Below are 22004 nucleotides of genomic sequence, written 5' to 3' on the forward strand. Positions count from 1 at the left end.
TTACCAGCACATCAGCACATACTGAGACATATTTACAGCCAAGATGGTAAAATGCACATTAACTCCCAAGGTGACTCCCAAGGTGGTTTGATTTTTGGTGAAAGGACAAAATGGCTCTTCTTGGCATTTGGGTTGCAAACCATGGTTTAGCATTTTCTGTAATAATCCTGGTGTATTTATTGTTATTGAGATCTGAACTCTGGGGTGGTCAGTCCATTGTTCAGCTTCTTTGTTTGATTTGTTTCCTGACGGGGACAGTGTTTGTCGTGTACCTGGGGCACGTCTAATCTCTGTTGTGCACTGTTTTGCTATGGTTTCCAGCTTGGACCAGGCTTTGTCCTCTGGTGTACTGCATGTGTCAGAGGTGTCGCTCAATCAGCAGTGACATGCAGTGTATATAAACCCCATCATATTAAAAAGGCAATGCACACAATGGATTCGAAAAAATGAACACTAGAATTAAAGATGTTAAAAGACACGTTTTCATATTTAAACTCTTTGAAAAGAAAATTCTTTAAAAAGAACACAGAGTGTCCTTCTCAGTGGCCACAGTTGCTCGCGCTATACAACAGAGTCTTCAACACATCACCATTTGCATTTAAATAAACGCTTTGCTGCGTTTTGTTGTGGCTGAATGCGGGAATTGAACCCAGACCTTTCTTGCTGTGAGGCGACAGCACTACCCACTGTGCCTCTGTGCCACCATGCCACCCTGATAATTGAATAGAAAGGGTGAAACAAGTTTTTCCAGGTGAAAAGTTCATATTTGTACCTTTTCACGATTGAATGTTTTAAAACTTAACAGTAAAATAAAAAGGCTGGAGATGAGACGGGGTGTGTGGAGTCAGTACAGCTTAGAAACCATCATTTCAGTGGATTAGGGTACAGTTATGTTCCCGGACTAAAGGTACTGAGCTGTACCCTTAAGGGTCCCACCCCAGTGACAAGAGGGGAACTGCCCCAGTGAGTAGTTAGTACCTTTATGACTGTGAGTGAACTGCACTTAAGTAAAACTATTATTATTTGTAAATACTGAGTGCAAATCCATGAAAGATTTGCTGGAAAATATATGTAACTGAGTAACTGGAGCTGGTTGCTGCTTAGATACAAGCACAGAGAGAAGACTGTTAAGCAACATTCAGTACAGCTTCACATTCATTGGGTTGGAAACCAAAGTATTGCTAAACTGGCGTGAAGGTTCTTCTTCTGGCCGAGCTTTTCTTTTTCTCTCTCTGCTGGAGAGCAGATCTCATGCACTGCAGTTTTTGTCTCATTTGCATATTGTCTAGCATTCTTTGCCAGACTGTTATAATCTTGTTACAATCTTTAAAAGTGTTGTTGAAAGTATAAAGGTGTGTAGTTAACTTGTTGGTGAAGTTTTGATTCTTAAATTAGAACAATTATGTAAAGTAAATCGTTAAATGTGGTCAAAACAATTACAAAAAAATTATGCAGTAAATGAAAGAGAACAGAAAATAATGGGGAGGCCACTAATTTATCACATTTTATGCATAATATCAGTGTGTGAGATGTAAACAGAGTGATTCAGAGTGGTTTGGTGTGAAATGGTTCAGTGGTGGTGATAGGAACCAGGGGTCGCCATGACTACAACACACATATAGATATTTTATTTATTTATAAAAAATCTCTCGCCTGCCAGTCAGTCTTTCCTGTCTTTTTCATTTTGTTTCTACAAGTGCTGGGAATGGAGAATTTTATTTTAATACAATTTTAAAGGGAATTTTATTTGTTAAACCACCAGTGAGCTTACTTGTGTCTTCTGAGTTTTATATCATTGCAGTCGGAACAAAACCTCGTATTTCCAAAATGGAAACTTTACAGAAGGAAACAAACATATATTACTTTCAATGTCAATGGAACCAGACCTTTTTGTCCAAGTCATTTTTGGCCATTTATTTTGGTCCCTCTTTCATGAAATTTACACACAATATAAAAGTGTCACGATTGGCCCCTCCCAGTCTAGTCCATGTGCTTGTTTTGTTTACTTTCCAGTCCTGTCCATGTGCTTCTGTTTTGGTTTTCAGTCCTGCCGTCTAGTTTCATGGCTCCACCCCTGATTGTTCCCATCTGTTTCCCACCTGTCCCTCGTTGTCCTGGTTTGTATTTAAACCCTGTGTTTTGCTGGTCTTTGTTTGTTTGTATGGTTTGTTGGATGTACTGTTCAAAGTGTATGTATTGTTTGAAGAGTTTTGTTTATTTGTTTATTGGTCTGTTTGGAGTTCTGTGTTCAGTTCGTCATGTGAGTGACCAACCTGTTTTATGTAAAGAACAGGGATCTGTCACAGTCTGACCTTCACAACACGTTTGTGAAAGTGTATCATGACACGAACAAAGGAGATTTCTGAGGACATCAAAAGAAGAGCTGTTGATGCTTGTCAGGCTCTAAAAGGTTAAAAGACCATCTCTAAAGAGTTGGGACCCCACCAATCCACAATCAGACAGACTATAGTACAAATGGTGGAAATTCAAGTTCATTACGCTACCCAGGAGTGGTCAACCAACAAAGATCACACCAAGAACATGGTGTGTAATAGTCTGTGAGGCCACAAAGGAATCCAGGGTACCTAAAGGCCTTTTTCACAGTAGCTACTGTTAATGTTTGAGTCCACCTTCAGGAGAACATTGAACAACAAAGGTGTGCATGGCAGGGTTGCAAGTAGAAAGCTTCTGCTCTCCAGAAAGAACACTGCTGCCCATCTGCAGTTTGCTAAAGATCACATGGACAAACCTAAGGCTATTGGAACAATGTTTTGTGGACGGATGAGATCAAAGTAGATCTTTTTTGTTTAAATGAGTAGCGTTATGTGTGGAGAAAGCAGAACACTGCATTCCAGCATAAAAGCCTTATCCCATGTGTGAAACATGATGGTGGTAGTGTCATGGTTTGGGCCTGTTTGCTGCATCTGGGTCATGACGGCTTGCCATCATTGATGGAACAATGAACTCTGTCTGAATTATACCAGCAAATTCTATTCCATTCTTGTCAATGCCAGGATATTGGTCTGTGAGCTGAAACTATATATATATTAAAATATGTTATAAATTAACTATTGAAAAATGATTTGGGTGGTGGATCATTCTCAACACTGCAATAACACTGGTGGTGGTGTTTTAGTGTGTGTTGTGCTGGTATGAGTGGATCAGATGCAGGAGTGCTGCTGGAGTTTTTAAACACCTCGGTGTCACTGCTGGACTGAGAATAGTCCACCAGCATACACCGTCCTGTCACCACTGATGAAGGTGAACTGCTGTGTCTGATCCACTCGCACCAGCACAACACACACCACCACCACATCAGTGTTACTGCAGTGCTGAAAATGAACCACCACCCAAATAGTACCTGCTCTGTGAAGGTCCATGGAGGTCCTGACCACTGAAGAACAGGGTAAAAGGGGGCTAACAAAGTATCAGAGAAACAGATGGACTACAGTCTGTAACTGTAGAACTACAAAGTGCACCTGTATAGTAAGTGGAGCTGATAAAATGGACAATCCATCTAATGTTGCAAAGTCAGTGCAGATCAGACACTCGCAGATAAAAACAGAAGGTTTAAGTTTTCTTGACTGCTCAGGACAGTTAAGGACAGGCAGGATAACCAAAACAAGAGTGGCATCTAGAGAAAAAGCAAAACTAGTCCAGGATTGAAAACCAAGAGAGCAAGTAATGCACAGCAATTCAGTCCAAAAGGGCAGCACAAAATGGCAGGTCATACAAAAAAAAGGCTTTTTTCACAAAAAACACAGCTCATTATGCAACCAAAGGGGTTTGCAATGCTTCACAAAGAACTAGACTAAAGCCTGGGCTTTTATTCTAACTAACTAATGGCATGAAATGACGTGAAAGATTAGAACTCCAGTGAGGAGGAGTGCTGGAATGAATGTTCGTTGGTGGTTGGTGATGGTAGGGGAGTCATGTGATCTCCCACTGACTCATGGGAGTTGGAGTCCTCTAGTCAGTCCATGTACTCAAGTGACTCTGCAGGAGAAAGGGAGCAGACAGAGGAGGTAACCTTGGCAGGAGGCGTGGCAGATAACACTGATTAAAAAGAAAACTAAATGTAATACTAATGATCTTAAGTATCTGACAGGTTGTTAGAGTGAGAGAGAAGATTTGAGTTAAAAGTTAAAAAACATTTTTTTTCTTCTTCAGTCCTCACTGATTTCTTAGATTTTATGACACTCATATTTTGCAGGTGTTCTCTCAGATGGTGAATATGGTGTGAATTATTCTGTGCCGATCTGCGCTGTGAGAAGATCTGATGTCATCATTTCCTGCACTTATTTCTACCCAAAGTCTGGGCAGCAGGTGGAAAGAGTTCTCTGGTGCTCAATGAACTCAAATTCAGGAAAGTGTCTGGACGGACCGTATGTTTATAACAGTACCTCTACTGCAGCTTCAGGAGACTTTAAGTATGTTGGTGACAAAACATCAAACTGTAATTTATTAATCAGTAATGTACAGTTCAATCACTCTGGAGAGTATAGATTCAGATTTATAACTAATGTCAATAAATGGACAGGTGACCCTGGAGTGACTCTTAACGTGACAGGTAAGCATTCAGATTAAAATCAAGCTCCAAATTATTAATGTGTATTAAAAACACCTACTTTGTGCTTCCGCTCTGGCCACTTTATTAGAAACACCTACCTTATAGCACCACTATGTAGGTGTACAGTTTATCACCTCCTCTACCCATTCATCACTGGTCAGTTTCTGACCACAGGGGTGCTATTGTCCAGGTATTATTTTGGTGTTGGTCCATTCTCAGCACAGCACAGCAGTAACACTGACACTCAACTAGGCTGAGAGTGGAGCACCACCCAAAAAACCTCCAGACAAGAGAGGATCTGTGTTCAGAAACTGATTATTAATCACACAAACTGTACATTAACAGATGATCTATAGTCTCTATCTATACACCAACAAGGTAGAGCTACAAGAGAGGGGTTTCTGATAAAGTGGCTGCATATGAAAAAGCATTATTATCTTCACAAACATGCAGAGTGTTTTCATGTGGTAATAAGCTCTTAATGTCACACTCATGTGGACTCTTTCTTGCTCTCTAAAAGTTGTGCAGGTGTCGATGATCAGACTGTCTGGAAACGGGACTCTAAAAGAAGGAGACTCTGTAAATCTGACTTGCGCTGTGAACTGCACTCTCAGCTCTCCACAGTTTGTGTGGTTTCAGAATACAGACCGTTTACCTGAATCAGGCTCTGTTCTTCACCTCCCTGCTCTGACTGTGAGGAACTCTGGGAATTATTCCTGTGCTTTGAGGAACTACGAGACCTTCACGTCTGAAATGATCAGCCTTGACGTGGAAGGTAGGCCAAGCTGCTCTGAACATTGTCTACAGAACAAATACAGCCATTATAATTACATTAACTGAAGTAAACTGACTAAGACTAGCTAGTTCAGTGGTCTGCATGTTCGTGCAGACTATATCTCCAGAATCTGGACAAAAAATAATTTTTTTTACAGTTTTATTAACCACTTAAATGGCCAGGGCCCACTGGTTTTATTACACACTTCTAAAACCTAAGAGTAGCTCAGCTAATTTGCACTTAAATTCTTGTAGTTACTGACTAATAAGGCTTAGTATAAAACAAGCCTGAGATTTTAAGTGGTTGAATCATGTTTTTCTAGAAATGAACAAATATTTAATTAACAAGCAGCAGCTAACAATTATTAACAAGCAGCAGTGACCTTGACAGCCTCAAGACTGAAGCTTTAGCATTAGCAACTGTTCTGCTGTTCTTGGATCAGAATTCATGGCTTCACAAGAATCTTCTTTTAGCGGCTGCTACTATACACTAGCCTAGCTCACAGTAGCCTTAGCTCACAGCAGGGGTCGACAATATGCACCTGTTGTGGCTCCACAGCAGAATTTATAGGTAAAAATAAAAGAATCCTCCTTTACAGTAAAATAAAGCTCTGCTGATCGTTCAACATAGTTTAACAATAAATGGTCTTAAATGGCTGAATTAACTGCTAATTAATCTGCTGACATTTAACCATGAAGATCAGACTGTTGGTTACATAGCAACGCAGACAACTGTCTCGCCTAGCTAGTAGCTAATGAAACGGTAAGGATTTTAGATGAACATCAATAATTTGGAGATGAATGGAGTTATTTGCGTTTATATTCACTCCAGCTGGTTTCCTGATACGTTTTATCTTCAACAAGAAACTGACAAACACTAAAAAGTCATGAAGCTGTATTCAGCTTCTTGTTCGAATTTTCACATTCCACCTTAAATTGTGCAACGGTTAGCTCAGTTCTAGCGCCTTAGACACCATTTAAGGTGGAACAGAAAAATTCAAATAAGAAGCTGGTGAATGAGAGGCTAACAGCATCTAGATGTTAAGCCGATAAAGCTTTTACATAGTCAAAATATCTCAGTAACCCTTTTTTTGGATTGTCCACTTTGAATGCTTTGTAAATATTTAATGTACATTCAAGTTACATTCAACTACATATCTACTAAATTGACCATTGACTCTAAACCTGCTCTTATCCTAACCCTCACCTTAACTTCAACCCAAAACCTAAACCCAACCCTCACCCAGCTGCTAGCCCTAATCCTGGACCAAATCCTAACCCTAACACCACCACTGTTTAGGGTTTCAACGGATAGTTTGTTAACAATTTGAACATCTGTAGTTGATCTATAGGGGAATATAGTGGACTATCCAAATAAAGTGAGACCAATATCCCATAATTATTTGCAGTAATAAGCTGGTCAGTAAAACATTTTCACTGTAATGTCACACATTTAAGCAGGAAAGTAATTAGGAAACACCTCCAAGTAACAAGGAAGTTATATGGAGTAAAATAACAATATGAAACTAGTAGAGCCAAAAAAAAAAGAAGCCCAGATTCACTTTAGTTTATAGATCATAAACAGCCATATGCTGTTTAAGACTCTGTACTTTATTCATCTACAATCTTTTAACTAATAAAATAACAGTTTTCACCGCACACTTACTCAGTTCATATCTAGAACCTGTTGGGTATTTCAGTGTAATTGAGTTACTTGCTTATCATCATATTACCCAAAATAACTGCCTACTTTAGAGTTTAACCTGTATAACCCCTTAAAATCACAGGCTTATTACATACTAAGGCTTATTATTTAGAAACTACAGGGGCTTCAACGCAAACAGGCTGAGCTGTTCTTAGTTACAGAGTCTCAGAAATAAAGGTAGTAAACTGTCACTGGGGCAGTACCTCTCTTGTCACTGAGGAGGGACCCTCGAGGGTACAGCTCAGTACCTTTAGTCTCTTCTCCAGGACATTTATTTTACTGTTCTGTTTTAAAACATTCGGTTATGAAAAGGTACAAATACAAACTTTTCACCTGGAAAAACTCATTTAAAGTTCACAATCAGACCTTAAAACCACTGTAGTCCCTTTGAGGGAACATTTACACTGTTTGTACCTTGATGAAAGAAAAATGTACCTGCATAGAACCTTTATTTCTAACTGTGTAGTAGCGTGTAATAAATCTTTGGGTCTTGTCATATGTGTCAGTGAACTAAACTAACTGGTTAAACCAAAACCAAACTGTTATTTGTTTCTTTCAACAGGACCTTTCCCAGTTTTGGGCATTGTTTGGATTGTCCTTGGAGTAATTCTATTTATGCTACTTGTGGCTATCTTAGCTGTAGTTTACAAAAGGAGGTGAGACTGAACATATTTGCACACATTACGAATGTATACAGTGTAAAACTAAAAGATGACAACAAGTGTGTTACACTTTAATCAGCCTACAGGATTCATAACTATACTGGGTGCTACTTGAAGTACTTTGACATGTGACACTGTACAGCTGAATACAGATAATTTAATAGATTAGATTTGGTCTTCTAACATCAGATATTCAAAAGGGTATTGGTTTAAATGTCTCTGTGGTCAGTAAAACAGTCTAATCAGAGATGTATCAGATGATTCTGTATGCCCTAGATGCTGTTCCTCCAACTGTATTTCATACTCTTCTGTATCCATTAGGAAGAAGGCAAAAGCTCCAGAAGAAGACATTAGAGGAAGTGACAGGGAAACCCAGGTTAGACCCAGAAAAGCATTTCTAGATTTAATTTCTATGTGGCTGCAGTGCTACTGTTACTCTAACACACCTGGTTCAGTCTTATTACTAATCTATTTATGCTCCACTCACAAAAGCGCTATGATGTTAATGTAGCTAGCTAGCAATGTTAGCATATCAATCAAATGTTTAGCCCTAAAAAGCATGACTACATGACAAATGTACCCTAACTGAGTGAACTTTCACAAAGTAAGTCATTTAGCAGCTGCACACAAGCCTAAGATCAAAATGCAAAAGGCCAAGCGATGGATGGAGTGGTGTAAAGCGCCACTACTGGACTCTGGAACAGTGGAAACGTGTTCTGTGGAGTGACCAATCACACTTCTCTGTCTGTCAGTCGGATGGATGAGTCTGGGTTTGGCGAATGCCAGAAGAACGTTATCTGCCTAACTGCACTGTGCCAGCTGTAAAGTTTGGTAGAGGAGGAATAATGATTATGGGGTTGTTTTTCATGGGTTCGTTTAGAACCCTTAGTTCCAGTGAAGGGAAATCTTAATGATTCCGCAAACCAAGACATTCTGGACAACATACACTTCCAACTTTCTGTGAACAATTTGGGGAAGATCCTTTTCTGTTCCAGCATGACTGAGGCCCAGAGCACAAAGCAGCTCCATAAAAGCATGACTGGGTGAGTCTGGTGTGGAAGAACTTTATTGTCCCTCACAGAGCACTGACCTTAACCCCATCAAATGCCTTTGGGATGAACTAGAACAGAGATTGTGATCCAGGCCCTCTCGTCCTCACAAATGCTATTCTGGATGAATGGGCAAAAATTCCCAGACTGTAATGGTGAAAAAAGGGGGGGGGCGAGTGGTAGAAGAGATAGCAAGGATTCCTGGCTTCTTTGGAGGCACACAGAGAGGAATACACTCCGTGCGGGGTAGAAGACGTATTTAATGGTAGGTCACCCACTTATCTCACCATCACTGTCCAGATAACTCAGAAGATAGTTACAGCAGACCGGCGGCTGGGATACAGCAGCTCACCATCTTGCACGGAGGGGCTACAACTCCCTCGCGCATGCGCAGTAGTACAATACATGTAGGCAATCGTTACAAGACACACTCCAAAATCTTGTAGGAAGCTTCCTAGAGGAGTAGAAGCAGTTAGAGCTGCAAAGGGGGACCAACTCCATATTAATGCCTATGGATTTAGAATGGAATTCACAGAAGCTCCTGTAGGTGTAACGTGTAGGTGTCCCAATACTTTTGTCCATATAGTGTATGGGACAGGGACTCATGCCAGATTATCAGCACCTGTGTATTTATGTTATGAACTAATGCTGACAAGGTCGTGTTTTTATAGGTTGGAGAAAGAACACAGGGTAAACAAACAAAGCTTCAGGATAACCATGTTAATGAGGCTGCTGAAGCCGAGCTGCTGGAGGACGAAATTACGTATGCCTCTGTGTGCACAAAACCTAATAAACCAAAAGAAAGGTAAGAACTAACATCATATATAATGTCTAATTCCTTTCTAGACATATTTCATTTGATATGAACCAAGAGCATTGTAACAGGTTAGGGGACTGTAAAAAGTCCATAATGCACTTCATACCAAACAAAGAATACTTGGAACATCAGTTTAGAGATCTCTGTGGTGTGTGTATGTTTTGTGCTGTGTCAGCTGTGTGGGCGGGCGCCGGCCTGGAGCACGGTGGTGTCCTGGGGTCGTGGCCGCTTCGGGCCCAGGGCCGGCCTTCCCTGCGCCGCGGCCGGGTGTAGGAAACCGGGGTGCCTAGTGAGCTAGCGCCAGCTGGCTCTCTTCCTCCGAGGGGTAGTTCTCTGCCTCTCGGTCTTTCTTATCCTGACCCTTCCCCTCCTCCCACTCAGTCAAACATCACACTACACATGGGGGTTCTGGGGGAGGGGGGCCCATGCTACAGTGAGTAGGGCCACCTACCTGGCTCTGCTCGCTGTGATGCGTGATGTCCCACTCCTCCCCTTTTTTCCCCCCTTACAATGACACATTTCATGACACAGTACAGTACACACAGGGCTTTGGGGGGCAGGTATCACTCAGTGGATGGTGGGTGGCGCTGCTGATGTGACCTCACTTATCTGCTCACTGCTACCTGCCCCTCAATTTTATTTACACATTAGACATTGAGGGCCTTGGGGGTCAGTGTGGCAGTGTGCTCTTATTCAGTACTACATTGCCTCTGTCCCTCCAATTTTAATTGCACTGTAGCTCACACACATTCTTTTCATTTCACACACATATTGAGTGTGTGGGGGGGGTGGGCGGGTCCTCTCACACCCCGGTTTGGTGCACCCTGCCTGGTGGGGAGACCGGCCGGTCATTCGGGGCCGGGGTGGCTGCCTCCCTGGGTTACCGCTGACCCGTGCTGGTGTCCGCCCGCCGATACTGTGAGTCCATGTATGTTCCGTGTGTATGCATGAGTGGGTGACTGGTGTGTGCGAGTGTGGGTGTGGGTGTGTGTGGGTGCATGTGAACATGTGTGTGTGGACAGCTGGGCCTGGGTCTATGACTTGCTGAGCCTGGACATCTGTGGTACATGGTGGTGGGCAGGAGTTACCCCTCCCCACCGCTCCCCGCTGCTTGCCGAAATCGGATCAGACTCCAAGAGCCAGATGCACACTTGAGCACTTTTATTTCCAAGTAGAGACGATACAAGTAGAAAAGCAAAAACGCTGAGCAAAGAGAAAATAAATAAACCAAATAAATCCAGAACTGATCGGCCTGCACCAATCCATGCAGTTCTGGCTGGTCTCCACCGGCATCCAGCAGCCAGCTAGTGTCGGTGGCCGCAAGGCCACAGACACGACCATTGTCCTCTACCCAAAGGAAAGGGGAAAAAAAAAACCAAGAAAGAAAAATCCCCCTTATAAACCTCTAGCCCCACCCCAAACATTAGCATGATCCATTCCCGGGCTAGCAGGGGTTACAACATACAAAACACACACAACATAACACGATGGCCATCTTACACAGATAACAATAACAACAACAACCCTACACAATCATGATCTAGTGATGAATCTTAATTTCTACACCTTATAACCATTCTCTTTCCTTTCCCCTTTAGGTTCCCGGATTTCGCCTCCCCCCCTCTACACACGGCTGTGGGCTTTACCAGCCAGTATAAGGGAAGCCCCGGAAGGCGCCCGCGTTCCCCTAAGGAACAGGACCGAAGAGATCACAGGTAAGTATCACATACATCAATCGTTTAATTTAAAAACAAGTACTTAAATATCTTTTATAACACTGGTGATGGGGTAGACCTACTGACCTCATCACACACCCCCCCCCTTAGACTAAGTCACTCACTAGAGGGACGTGAGAGGAAATCCGCAGTCACATTATGCGCCCCCTTCCGGTAACGCACCTGGAACTTAAAAGATTGCAATGAAAGATACCACCTCGTTATTCGAGCGTTGCTATCCTTCATCCTCTGCATCCATTGCAACGCCCGATGGTCGGTCTCCAGGATGAAGTCAGCGCCAGTCAGGTAGTATCTAAGGGAATCAAGAGCCCACTTCACAGCAAGGGCCTCTTTCTCTACTGTAGAATAGTTCATCTCTCGTGGAAACATCTTCCTGCTGATGTACAGGACTGGCTGCAGCGCATCTGCTTCTCCCTGAAGCAACACAGCCCTTAACCCGCACCCTGAAGCATCAGTCTGGACCACAAACTGCTTCTCAAAGTCAGGGCTGCGCAGAACCGGTTCCGTACACAGAGTCTGTTTCAGATCTTTGAATGCCGCCTCACACTCCGGCGTCCACTTAACGCGCTGAGGCATGCCCTTTTTAGTCAAGTTAGTCAGTGGCGCCGCTCGGTCCGAGAAGTTCGGAACCACGTCATCGATAAACGCAGCCGCAAAGCCCTCTGTCCCCTTTAACACTTTGTCCATAAGTCTCTGGAATGTTGCACCCGCTCCATGCAGGCCAAAGGGCATGACCGCAAAATGGTACAGCCCAGATGGAACACGAAAAGCAGTCAACTCACGAGCTGCTGGGCAGAGCGGCACCTGCCAATACCCCTTGCACAAATCCAGAGTGCTGAGGTACTTCGCCTTCCCAAGTCGCTCGATCAACTCATCTGCTCTAGGCATGGGGTATGGGTCAAAAGCAGAGACCAAATTGAGTTTAGAAAAGTCAATGCAAAATCTTAGGCCACCGTCCTTCTTAGGCACTAAGACCACCGGACTACACCACTCGCTCTTTGATGGCTCGATCACTCCCAGCTCTAGCATAGTTTGCACCTCCTTTTTCAAGTCTGGAATCAGGCGTGCCGGCACTCTGCAGTTCGTCTGTCTGATTGGATCCGATTTCAGCAGACGAATGTTATGCTGCATAATGCTGGTCTTGCCAGGCTCATCCCTGAAAAGGTTTGGAGGAAACACGCTAACAAGGTCCTTCTGTTGCTGTGTGCTGAGATGTGACAGCTCGAGTGGGACATTATGTCCTATTGTACCTGGTAAGTATTGCTCTTTAAATTCTTCCTCTTCTTCAACTGCTCTTATCCACAGCTGTTCCGAAGTGCCCTGCTTGGGCTCTCTCCACAGTCTCAGCATGTTGATATGGAAAGTTCTGTGTTGTTTCCTCCTATCGGGAAGCAACAGTTCATATGTGGTCTTGTTAACTCTACGCAACACTTCATATGGGCCCTGCCACTTTGCCAGCAACGCAGTGTCTGAAGTGGGGAGAAGAATGAGAGCGCGATCTCCTGGCTGCAGCTCTCTGTCCTTTGCAAGCTTGTCATAGCCGCATTTTTGGCGATGCTGTGCATCCTCCATGTTGCTCCTGACCAACTCCACCAACTGAGCCATCTTGTCCCTCATCTTGAGCACGTACGACAGCACATTACTCTTTTGCTCCTTGCCTTGCCCCTCCCAGGTTTCCTTCAAAACATCCAGAGGGCCTCTCACTTCTCTACCATACAGGAGGTGGAAGGGTGAGAATCCTGTAGATGCTTGGGGCACTTCCCTGTAGGCGAAGAGCAGGTATGGCAGCCATGTGTCCCAATCAGCACCAGTCTCTGAAACAAACTTCTTGAGCATACATTTCAGAGTTTTGTTAAAGCGCTCTACGAGCCCGTCAGTCTGAGGATGGAATGGAGTGGAATTCAAGCCTTTTATGCCTAGCAGTGAGAAGACCTCTCTAAGCTGTTTAGACGTAAAATTGGTGCCCAGATCCGTTAATACCTCCCGCGGTATCCCCACTCTAGAAATTAGCTGAATCAAAGCGTTAGCTATTTGCCGCGTTTTCACTTTCCTAAGTGCGAACGCCTCCGGATATCTAGAGGCATAATCACTAATCACAAGAATGTAACGGTTACCAGTCCTACTTCTAGGAAGAGGACCAACCACATCCATAGCAATACGAGCAAATGGAACATCAATTATGGGCATGTTAATCATGGGGACCCTGTCAGACTTCTTCTGAGGAGCTGTCAATTGACACTGAGGGCATGTTCTACAAAACTCTACTACGTCCAAATGTAAACGTGGCCAGAAAAATCTGGCGGCTATTCTGTTCAGAGTTTTATCCTGTCCCAAATGACCTGCCCACGGCTCCGAATGACCCATTTTTAGCACGTTCTGTCGCATACAGGTAGGTACTACAAGCTGCTCAACATCATTTTTCACTCTGTATAAAATGTTGTTTCTCACAACGAACTGCATGTCACATTTACTCAAACTGTTGCCTTGGCTGCATTTTAAAAACAAAGGTTTTAGAGACTCATCTTGTTCCTGTAGCTCTCTGATGTTACCTGGGATGTCTCCCGTGCTACCTTCAGGCTCAATTAGCTGCTCTACCATAACCGTGCCTCTAACTCTATCCCTCCTCCTCTCTTTACAGACTTTTTGGATTTAGGGGTTTCATTAAAGGGCAGTTCTTGCATTATCAAAGAATTTTCAATCTGACTCTGTTTAGCCTGTCCACGAGTGACCACATAAGCCTCTGCTGTATTACATGTAGCAGCTAACAAATCAATTAGAATGGGCAGATCTCTACCCAGAATAACTGCATATGGCGTTTTCTCCAAAACACCTACGTTCAGCAGGTAAGTTTGACCATCAATTTCAATGTTCACATCAGCAGTTGGGTAAATTTGCTCATCCCCATGAATACATTTGACTCTCAACTGAGATTCATGTTTCAATTGGACATTTGGTACACATTTTGCTGCCACTAACGTCTGACTGGCTCCCGTGTCTATCAATGCTTTAACCATTTTGTTGTCTATTTTTACATTGATTACAGACTCTTTATTGTCTACTGCAGGTATAAAGCTATTCTCTTTCACTGGTGAATAACACAGACGAGCTGAGCTATTATGTGACGCAGGGCATGCACTCATTTTGTGTCCAAATTGGTTACAATTGAAACACTTAAAAACTTTTTCCGAGCGATTTTTACCACAAGCTGAATCCCTGCTTGTTTGTCTATTCGAGTTACGCCAGCTCCCCTGTGTAGCTGTATTGCTAAATTGCGGCTTAGTTCCACCCCAGACCATGCCCCCAGACCCACCTGATTCATAGTGATGGCGTGGTTTGTTTACAGTCTTCCCCAGCGTGAATGCTCCGTCCGCTAGCCTCGCAGCTACAGACGCCTCCGCCATGTCTACGGCTTCCTCAGCCGTGAATGGATTCCGCTCGATGAGCCAGCGCCTCAGCTCAGGGCTTACCATGCTCAGGTACTGCTCCATGATGATCGTGGCTCCGATCTCCTCCTTACTTTTTGCCTGCGGGGTCATCCACTTTTCATAGAAGGATTTGAGCCTAGTGAACAGCTCTTTTGGGGTCTCGCCATCTTGTACTACGCAGTCTCTGAATCTTTGGCGGTAAGTCTCTTTATTGATCTCATACTTTCGCAGGATAGCGCCCTTGATTTTGCTGTAATCTCCCGTTTCTTCTCCTTCCATGGCTACATAGGCGGCTCGTGCTTTGCCGTCTAGCAGGGGGACAAGGTGTACTGCCCAGTTCTCAACTGGCCATTTAGCCGCTTGAGCCATACGCTCGAACATAGTCAAATACTGCTCAATGTCATCTGACTCTTTGAGCATTGGCATTCTTGGCGACGGCCACATCGCATTTGTTGCAAACTGCTGTTGGGGTGGACTTGCGGCGTTACTCCGCTGTGTACCACTGGTTGTGTGAGTTCTTCGCAGGATCTGACTCTGAGCTGGTTCGTTCGGCTCCTCGCCCGCCTCATTCTCTCGACTCCCTTGATTCTTTTCCACGTTGCGTCTGTGCACTTCTCCTTGCAGCAAGCTGAACTGGTGCTGCATTGTCCGCCATCTCTTTGCTCATTTTTAGCTGCTTCTTTTCGCATGAGGTCCTCTTTCCCTCTCTGCTCCTTCATGAAGTCTTGCAGCATACCGCATACTTGCTCGAGATTATATACCGAACTGCTCGGTGTTAGCTCTATGGGTTGATTACTTGAATCGTCTTCTTCCGCTCTCTGCTCACCTGGTTGTGAACTCTGTGTGGCTAGCTGTTTCTTTGGAGCCATTTTCCGTTAAGAGTTGTCTTGAGTTCCAGCTGGCTTCACTTCATGTCGCTTCCTTGTGTCCGCCTTCAAGACTGTTCCGCTGCCACCATTTGTGGGAATGTTAAGGGGATTTCTTCCATTTTGGTAGTGTTGGCGTGAGCATGGGTTTTACCTTACAAAAATCGGATCAGACTCCAAGAGCCAGATGCACACTTGAGCACTTTTATTTCCAAGTAGAGACGATACAAGTAGAAAAGCAAAAACGCTGAGCAAAGAGAAAATAAATAAACCAAATAAATCCAGAACTGATCGGCCAGCACCAATCCATGCAGTTCTGGCTGGTCTCCACCGGCATCCAGCAGCCAGCTAGTGTCGGTGGCCGCAAGGCCACATAGACACGACCATTGTCCTCTACCCAAAGGAAAGGGGAAAAAAAAAACCAAGAAAGAAAAATCCCCCTTATAAACCTCTAGCCCCACCCCAAACATTAGCATGATCCATTCCCGGGCTAGCAGGGGTTACAACATACAAAACACACACAACATAACACGATGGCCATCTTACACAGATAACAATAACAACAACAACCCTACACAATCATGATCTAGTGATGAATCTTAATTTCTACACCTTATAACCATTCTCTTTCCTTTCCCCTTTAGGTTCCCGGATTTCGCCTCCCCCCCTCTACACACGGCTGTGGGCTTTACCAGCCAGTATAAGGGAAGCCCCGGAAGGCGCCCGCGTTCCCCTAAGGAACAGGACCGAAGAGATCACAGGTAAGTATCACATACATCAATCGTTTAATTTAAAAACAAGTACTTAAATATCTTTTATAACACTGGTGATGGGGTAGACCTACTGACCTCATCACAAGCAGCAAATAGTAGAATTATGTCTGGGTGTATATATGTATATGTGAATATGTATATGTATGTATATCTGTATAATTGTTTTTTTCCCCTCCCCTTTTTTTTTTTTTTTAACTTACTTATTTATCTATTTATTTTTATTTAGTTGTCTGTTTATTTACTTATTTTATTTGTTTTTTCTCTCTTTTTTTTTTAATTATTATAATTTTTTTTCTATTTATTTATTTACTTACTTAATTATCATTATTATGATTTATTATTATTATTATTATTATTATTATTTTTTTTTTTTTTTACTCTCTCCTCCCTTCTTCTCTTTCTTTCCTGTCCTCTTTTTTATTGCCTGTCAGGCCTGGCCAAACAAATAAAATAAAAACTTTAACAAGAATAGGCTTTAGTAACCTATAGAGCTTTTTCTTGTGAAAACAAATATGTTTGGTACATCAGTACATTCGGATTACCATTCCGATTGCAAAAATGGCCAGACATGACAGGTTAAAAAAAAAAAAAAAAAAAAAAAAGATCTCTGTGGTTACTGAGGTGTATGAGATTACACTGGATCTAACTGAAGCTGCTCTTTCCTCTGTGTATTTTTCTGCATCTATCAGGGAGGTAAACGCTCGAGAAGAAGAAGAGAACAGCAGAAGTGGCTGGAAAACCCAGGTTTGACCTAAATAACTGTTAAAACTCCAATCCTGTGTGAATGCAGTGCTGCAGTTTACTGTTTTGCACATTCAGCACATCAGGTTTAATCTGAGAATTACATTGTTCAGGCTCCGCCCACAAATGTGGTCTTCCATAGCTACTGTTGTGAGGTTGGACAAAAGTGTTACATATAATTAGAAAATGTAGCACAAGTTGTCAAATAACTAAATATGTGATATTTGAAATGATGTCTATTTTGTATTTTTTTGTGTTGCAAACTTTTTACAGATAAATATCTGCTATTCTAAGCAGAAGGTCATCTCTTTTAGATGTTTTAATATTGCTTACTAAACTTCCATTTGTCTTTCTTTGCTGTCGTAGAAGAGCTTGACTTTCTGGGGGTTTTTTTTTGCCATAATGTCAATATATCGCTGCTGTTGGAACAAAACCTCCAATCTCCAAAATAGTAACTTTACAGGAGAAGGAAAAACATAATTTACTTTTACTGGAAGCCAATGGAATCAGACTTTTTGTCTAAGTATTTTGGACCTGTATTGATCTATTGAAATATTGAAATATTGTATGTATTTTCATGTATTTTCAAATTATGCCATACAACTGAAAAATGACAGATACAAGGTTTTGTTCTGACAGCAGTGATATATGGCATTACAACATGGAAAATGCTGTTAGCAAATTAACTTCAGCAAAGCTACATTAGTTATTAGTGCATGGCTACGGTGTTAACTTAGCTACCTAGCAACGTGAAAACAGTTTAAGCTAATGAACGTTATTGCTTAGCCTATAAATGAAATGTTCTCGTAAAAACTTTGATTACACAAAAAATAAACACACCCAGTCTGTTATCATTACCTATGTTTTCTTGCTCAAAATAGCCCAAATAAGTTCTTAGTCTAAGACTGAACACAGACGTTTACAAGAGGTGTATAAAGGCCAGTCCATTTATAGTCCCACTTACAAACCATTAACGTCACATGCACAGGCTCAGAAGGAAGGTCCAGATCAATGTTTAGGCCTCAAATGCAAAATCAACGATATTCCGATGAAGATGTGACACAATGGCGAGTTTGATTCCTGGTGATGCTTCAGAGTCCAACAGAGCACAGTTGGTCTCTCTCTCTCTCTCTGGGTGGGTAGGATGGCCCCCTTTTCCCTCCATCACTCAACGTGATGGTTGTCAGCGCAGGCGTCTCTTAGCTGATGTAACAGATCTGGTGGTTGCCGCTTTCCTCCGAACTCGTTTGGCTGTCCAATGACGTTGCGTGAGCGGTGGTTCGAAAAGATGCGGTGATGCTTCACAGGTCTCAGAGGAAGCCTATGTTAGCCTTCGCCCTCCTAGCGTTGGTAGTGTCGTGTGACTGGGGGAGGTCCTAACTAGCGGGTAGAATTGGAGACAACTAAATTGGGGAGAAAATTGATATGCTAATAAAAAAGATATGATCGCACACACACACACAAACACACACACACACACACACACACATCGTCTAAGCCGCTTCTCCTTCTGGAGCCTATCCCAGCTGTCAAAAGATAAGATGCAATAGATAATTCACTCACATCCTCAGAAGCTGCGTTCTTCCCTAAATTTGATTCTGAGTTCTCTTCAAATTCTCTTTCAATCAGAATAATTTGCTCAGGGAAGGGCACTGAAGCACAACTCGTGCTACAAAGTGTTCTTCCACACATTGCGTGCAGTTACACATTTCCACCAGAGAGGTCTCCAAATCCCAAAAACTTACATAGTGTAGTTTTAAAATAGGTATTATGTTTTTTACTTATGGCTAAATGTTTAATATGAGGGATGTATCTCCTCCTCTACACACTCGGGTTTGTTTTGGTGTCATATAGCTTTCATCACAGATGAGGTTCAGCAGAAATGTTGCAATAACTGCAACTATGTGAAAGTCAGTGGAGTGATGTGAGAGTTTACATCCAAATCTATCTTGAATAGTCCGATCAATATCGTCCACATTTAATCACATTGAGGTTTGGTTTGCTAAGACTTTAGTCATTTAGATATTTTGTAAGTTGAGTTCTGACGTTACATTTTCTCACTAGTTTAAACTGTGTTTATTCATGATTCATGTATTTTAACTCTGTGCTGTAACTGGTGGAACATGACCTTTGTGACCACTGAATGAAGCTATATTATAATCATTATTAAACCTGAGAACAGCATCAGTGTAGATTGTCAGCAGGTTTACTGCAGATCTGATCAGGTTGATGTTGGATCTCTGCTGCAGGATGAAGACGTGATGTACGCTTCTGTGTCCATCCAACCCACTATACCTAAAAAAGGGTAAGAACTGATGGAGAACTGTAAAGGAAGTTGTATTTTCTATGTTCATTCTCTACAATGATCTGCTTTAAGGTGCTAAAAGCAATTTAACCACACAAAAGCATTTTGTTGCTCATAAATAAGCTTCTGTGTGATTGCAGACCTGTCCACACTGTCCAAGAAGATGATTCCATTATCTACAGCGCAGTGAAGACAAACTGATCACAGCTCCGCACGTTATGTAACCACAAAGCATTTGGGCGTATTTGTATATCATTAGAAAATCGCTTGCTATGAAACATCTGCTGTGAACCACTAGGTGGAAACTATAAAAGAAATTTATTGAAACTTAAACCTTGCACTTTCTGATATAATTTAGTTGCTTCTTTGTTTTAATTTAGTTTTTATAAGAGATATACATTTTTATGACCTTTTTTAAACAGCTTTTTGGTATAAAAATGTACTGTACAAACAAAATGTACTGTAACCATTAAAGTATTTGCCTCCCTGAACTGTTCCTGTGAGTCCTCAAACATCTGAAGAGCCGTGAGAATGTGTGGATATTAACATTAAATTGGAGTCGGTTGACTTCAAATAAAATACAGAATGATTTTTATTTGTAAATTAAATGTTAAGTGGTTTTATATTTTGTAGTTGCAACTTGTACAAGAATGCTGGGCTAGCTAACTAGACGTTACATTATTAATTCCAGAGAACTTGTAGAGAGGAGAATTCCAGGTTTCTAAACTCTAGAGGGCGCTCCTGAGCAAGCCCAGAATGAATGGGTTAAGATGGAGCATTTGAGCAAAATTGTAGTTTATAAATACTTAAACATTTTTAATGCATAAGAATACAATCCTTTACTGAACACAGAACAGCATAAAACGTTTTAGCACCGCTGTTATATTTTTTAAGAGCTTATAGGTTATAGGAGTTTAAAACGGCGCCTCATGTAGGTCCATGACGTCAGAGGGCGCGAACAGCCAATGAGCTGCTCTGCTCGCCAATCAATCAGCACTCAGTAGCAGTAAAGCCCGCCTCCTGCTGCCCAAAACCCGTTTGTTGTAGAATAAAATAAACAGTTTTCTTAAACATAGTTTCCTTATCTTTTTTAAAATAAAATACACCCTTCTACTTTCTAAAACTAAAGGAAAGTCCTGGGCGAGTGATAAGAAAGTATTTGAACTTTCCGTTTTTATCCGTTCATTTACTCCCATTCACTGAGGACTCGCTCGTGTGCGCCCTCTGGCGTTTCGCAGCCGTGTTTTTGATAAAATTGATCAAATAGGCCAGGCTCCTCGTTAACCGGCTGTGGTAATTCTCCTCTCTGCAAGTTCTCTAGTATTGTTTTCATCACAACACGCGTTATTTTCCCGACTTTATCGCCGACTAGAGGCCAGAACTCACGCTTCAGCCGTTACCATGGCGACGACGCGATAACACGGAAGTAGACTCAACGGAGCAGAGCAGCCGTCCACATAAACAAACACGGAGGTGCGTAGAGAAGAATAAAACTGCACTAAAATCTGTTAAAATCAACAAAAGTGTTATTTCACTGAAATGGTGACTCAGGTAAAAGTAAAAAGTGACTTTAGTACTATTTCAGGCCCAGAGCCTCCCCTATACGACTGCAGAGGAAGTTCTTAATCTGTAATATAAGAGCTGAAGTTTATTCGACTCTTCTCATTTTTTAGACTGTTTTGGTGTAAAATAAAACCCCACAGCTACAAAATGAAAGGAGTGATCAACAGTAAATCCGAACAGGCGCTCAACCAACACAGCAGAACTAAGTTAAATCTAAGAAAAGAGAGAAATGTTTACAAAGACACGTATATTTTAGTAGGAATTGAAGTAAGAAAAGTAGAAGTGCCTGTAACTACTTAACACCTCCCTCTGCACTTAAACCCTGTTATTTATACTGGATTATATTTAAGAAGTCACACTGCTAGCATAAATGTGTGAACCTGTCACTTTGTCTAAACACACTTTTTATTGTGTCCCCTCAAATGATTGTGAGCCACCGGCCAGGCCAGACTTCCACTCCCCTCTACCATAACTTGTATTGTTTCCCATATGAATAATATGACATTAGCAAATAATAAGGCTGTAGAATTTAGGCAAAATTTCCACATTTCTGTGTAATATTTTGAACTCTTTTTACTATTAATGTCCTGTGTTGTGTGCGTGCTACTGGCTGCAGAATTTCCTTGGGGATCAATTGTGTGTGTATGTATGTATGTATGTATGTATGTATCTATCTATCTATCTATCTATCTATCTATCTAAATTCTCAAAGGTTAAATACAATAAGCACAATAATCTTAAATAAAAATGAACAAAAAATGTAAAAAGAAAATTTACAGACATCATTAACAGATGAATGTGTGCCCAATCCTTAAGCTTTTAAGTTATCCTTTAATAATCCCACAACTAGAAAATTTGCCTCTGCATTAAACCCATCTGTGCAGTGAAATACCACATACAGTAGGGGGCAGTAAGCACACTTCTCCAGAGCAGTGGGCAGCCATATCCAGAGCACCCAGGGAGCAGTTGGGGGTTAGGTGCCTTGCTCAAGGGCACTTTAGTCATGTACTGTTGGCTC

At 42.1% G+C, this 22004-nt stretch overlaps 2 protein-coding genes across 2 annotated transcripts in view; both read left to right on the top strand.

The window, feature by feature from the left end:
• The window catches only part of LOC119262341, a 30471-nt gene extending 25897 nt beyond the window's left edge, over positions 1-4574 (top strand). The window contains exons 4-5 of the mRNA XM_037533790.1: positions 4214-4385; positions 4571-4574. Coding sequence (XP_037389687.1) covers positions 4214-4385; positions 4571-4574 — 176 coding nt within the window. The remainder of the gene's footprint in view (positions 1-4213; positions 4386-4570) is intronic.
• A 467-nt stretch (positions 4575-5041) lies between these two features.
• LOC108415505 lies at positions 5042-19750 on the top strand. The gene is made up of 9 exons (XM_037533869.1): positions 5042-5345; positions 7612-7705; positions 8033-8087; positions 9432-9565; positions 11176-11292; positions 16249-16365; positions 17067-17121; positions 19368-19423; positions 19564-19750. The coding sequence occupies exons 1-9, from the start codon at positions 5063-5065 to the stop codon at positions 19622-19624; spliced, it is 972 nt and encodes a 323-aa protein (XP_037389766.1). The 5' UTR covers positions 5042-5062; the 3' UTR covers positions 19625-19750.
• The last annotated feature ends 2254 nt before the right edge of the window (positions 19751-22004 follow it).

The sequence above is a fragment of the Pygocentrus nattereri genome, chromosome 24 (genome assembly GCF_015220715.1).
Source record: "Pygocentrus nattereri isolate fPygNat1 chromosome 24, fPygNat1.pri, whole genome shotgun sequence".
In the NCBI taxonomy this organism is placed as follows: domain Eukaryota; kingdom Metazoa; phylum Chordata; class Actinopteri; order Characiformes; family Serrasalmidae; genus Pygocentrus; species Pygocentrus nattereri.

Bases quoted from the DNA above. Each gene is read 5' to 3' on its own strand.
- LOC108415505 (XM_037533869.1), top strand. From the start codon at position 5,063: ATGTGGACTCTTTCTTGCTCTCTAAAAGTTGTGCAGGTGTCGATGATC. The intron at 5,346-7,611 runs GTAGGCCAAGCT...TTCTTTCAACAG, and splicing joins GATCAGCCTTGACGTGGAAG to GACCTTTCCCAGTTTTGGGC. The intron at 19,424-19,563 runs GTAAGAACTGAT...GTGTGATTGCAG, and splicing joins CCCACTATACCTAAAAAAGG to ACCTGTCCACACTGTCCAAG.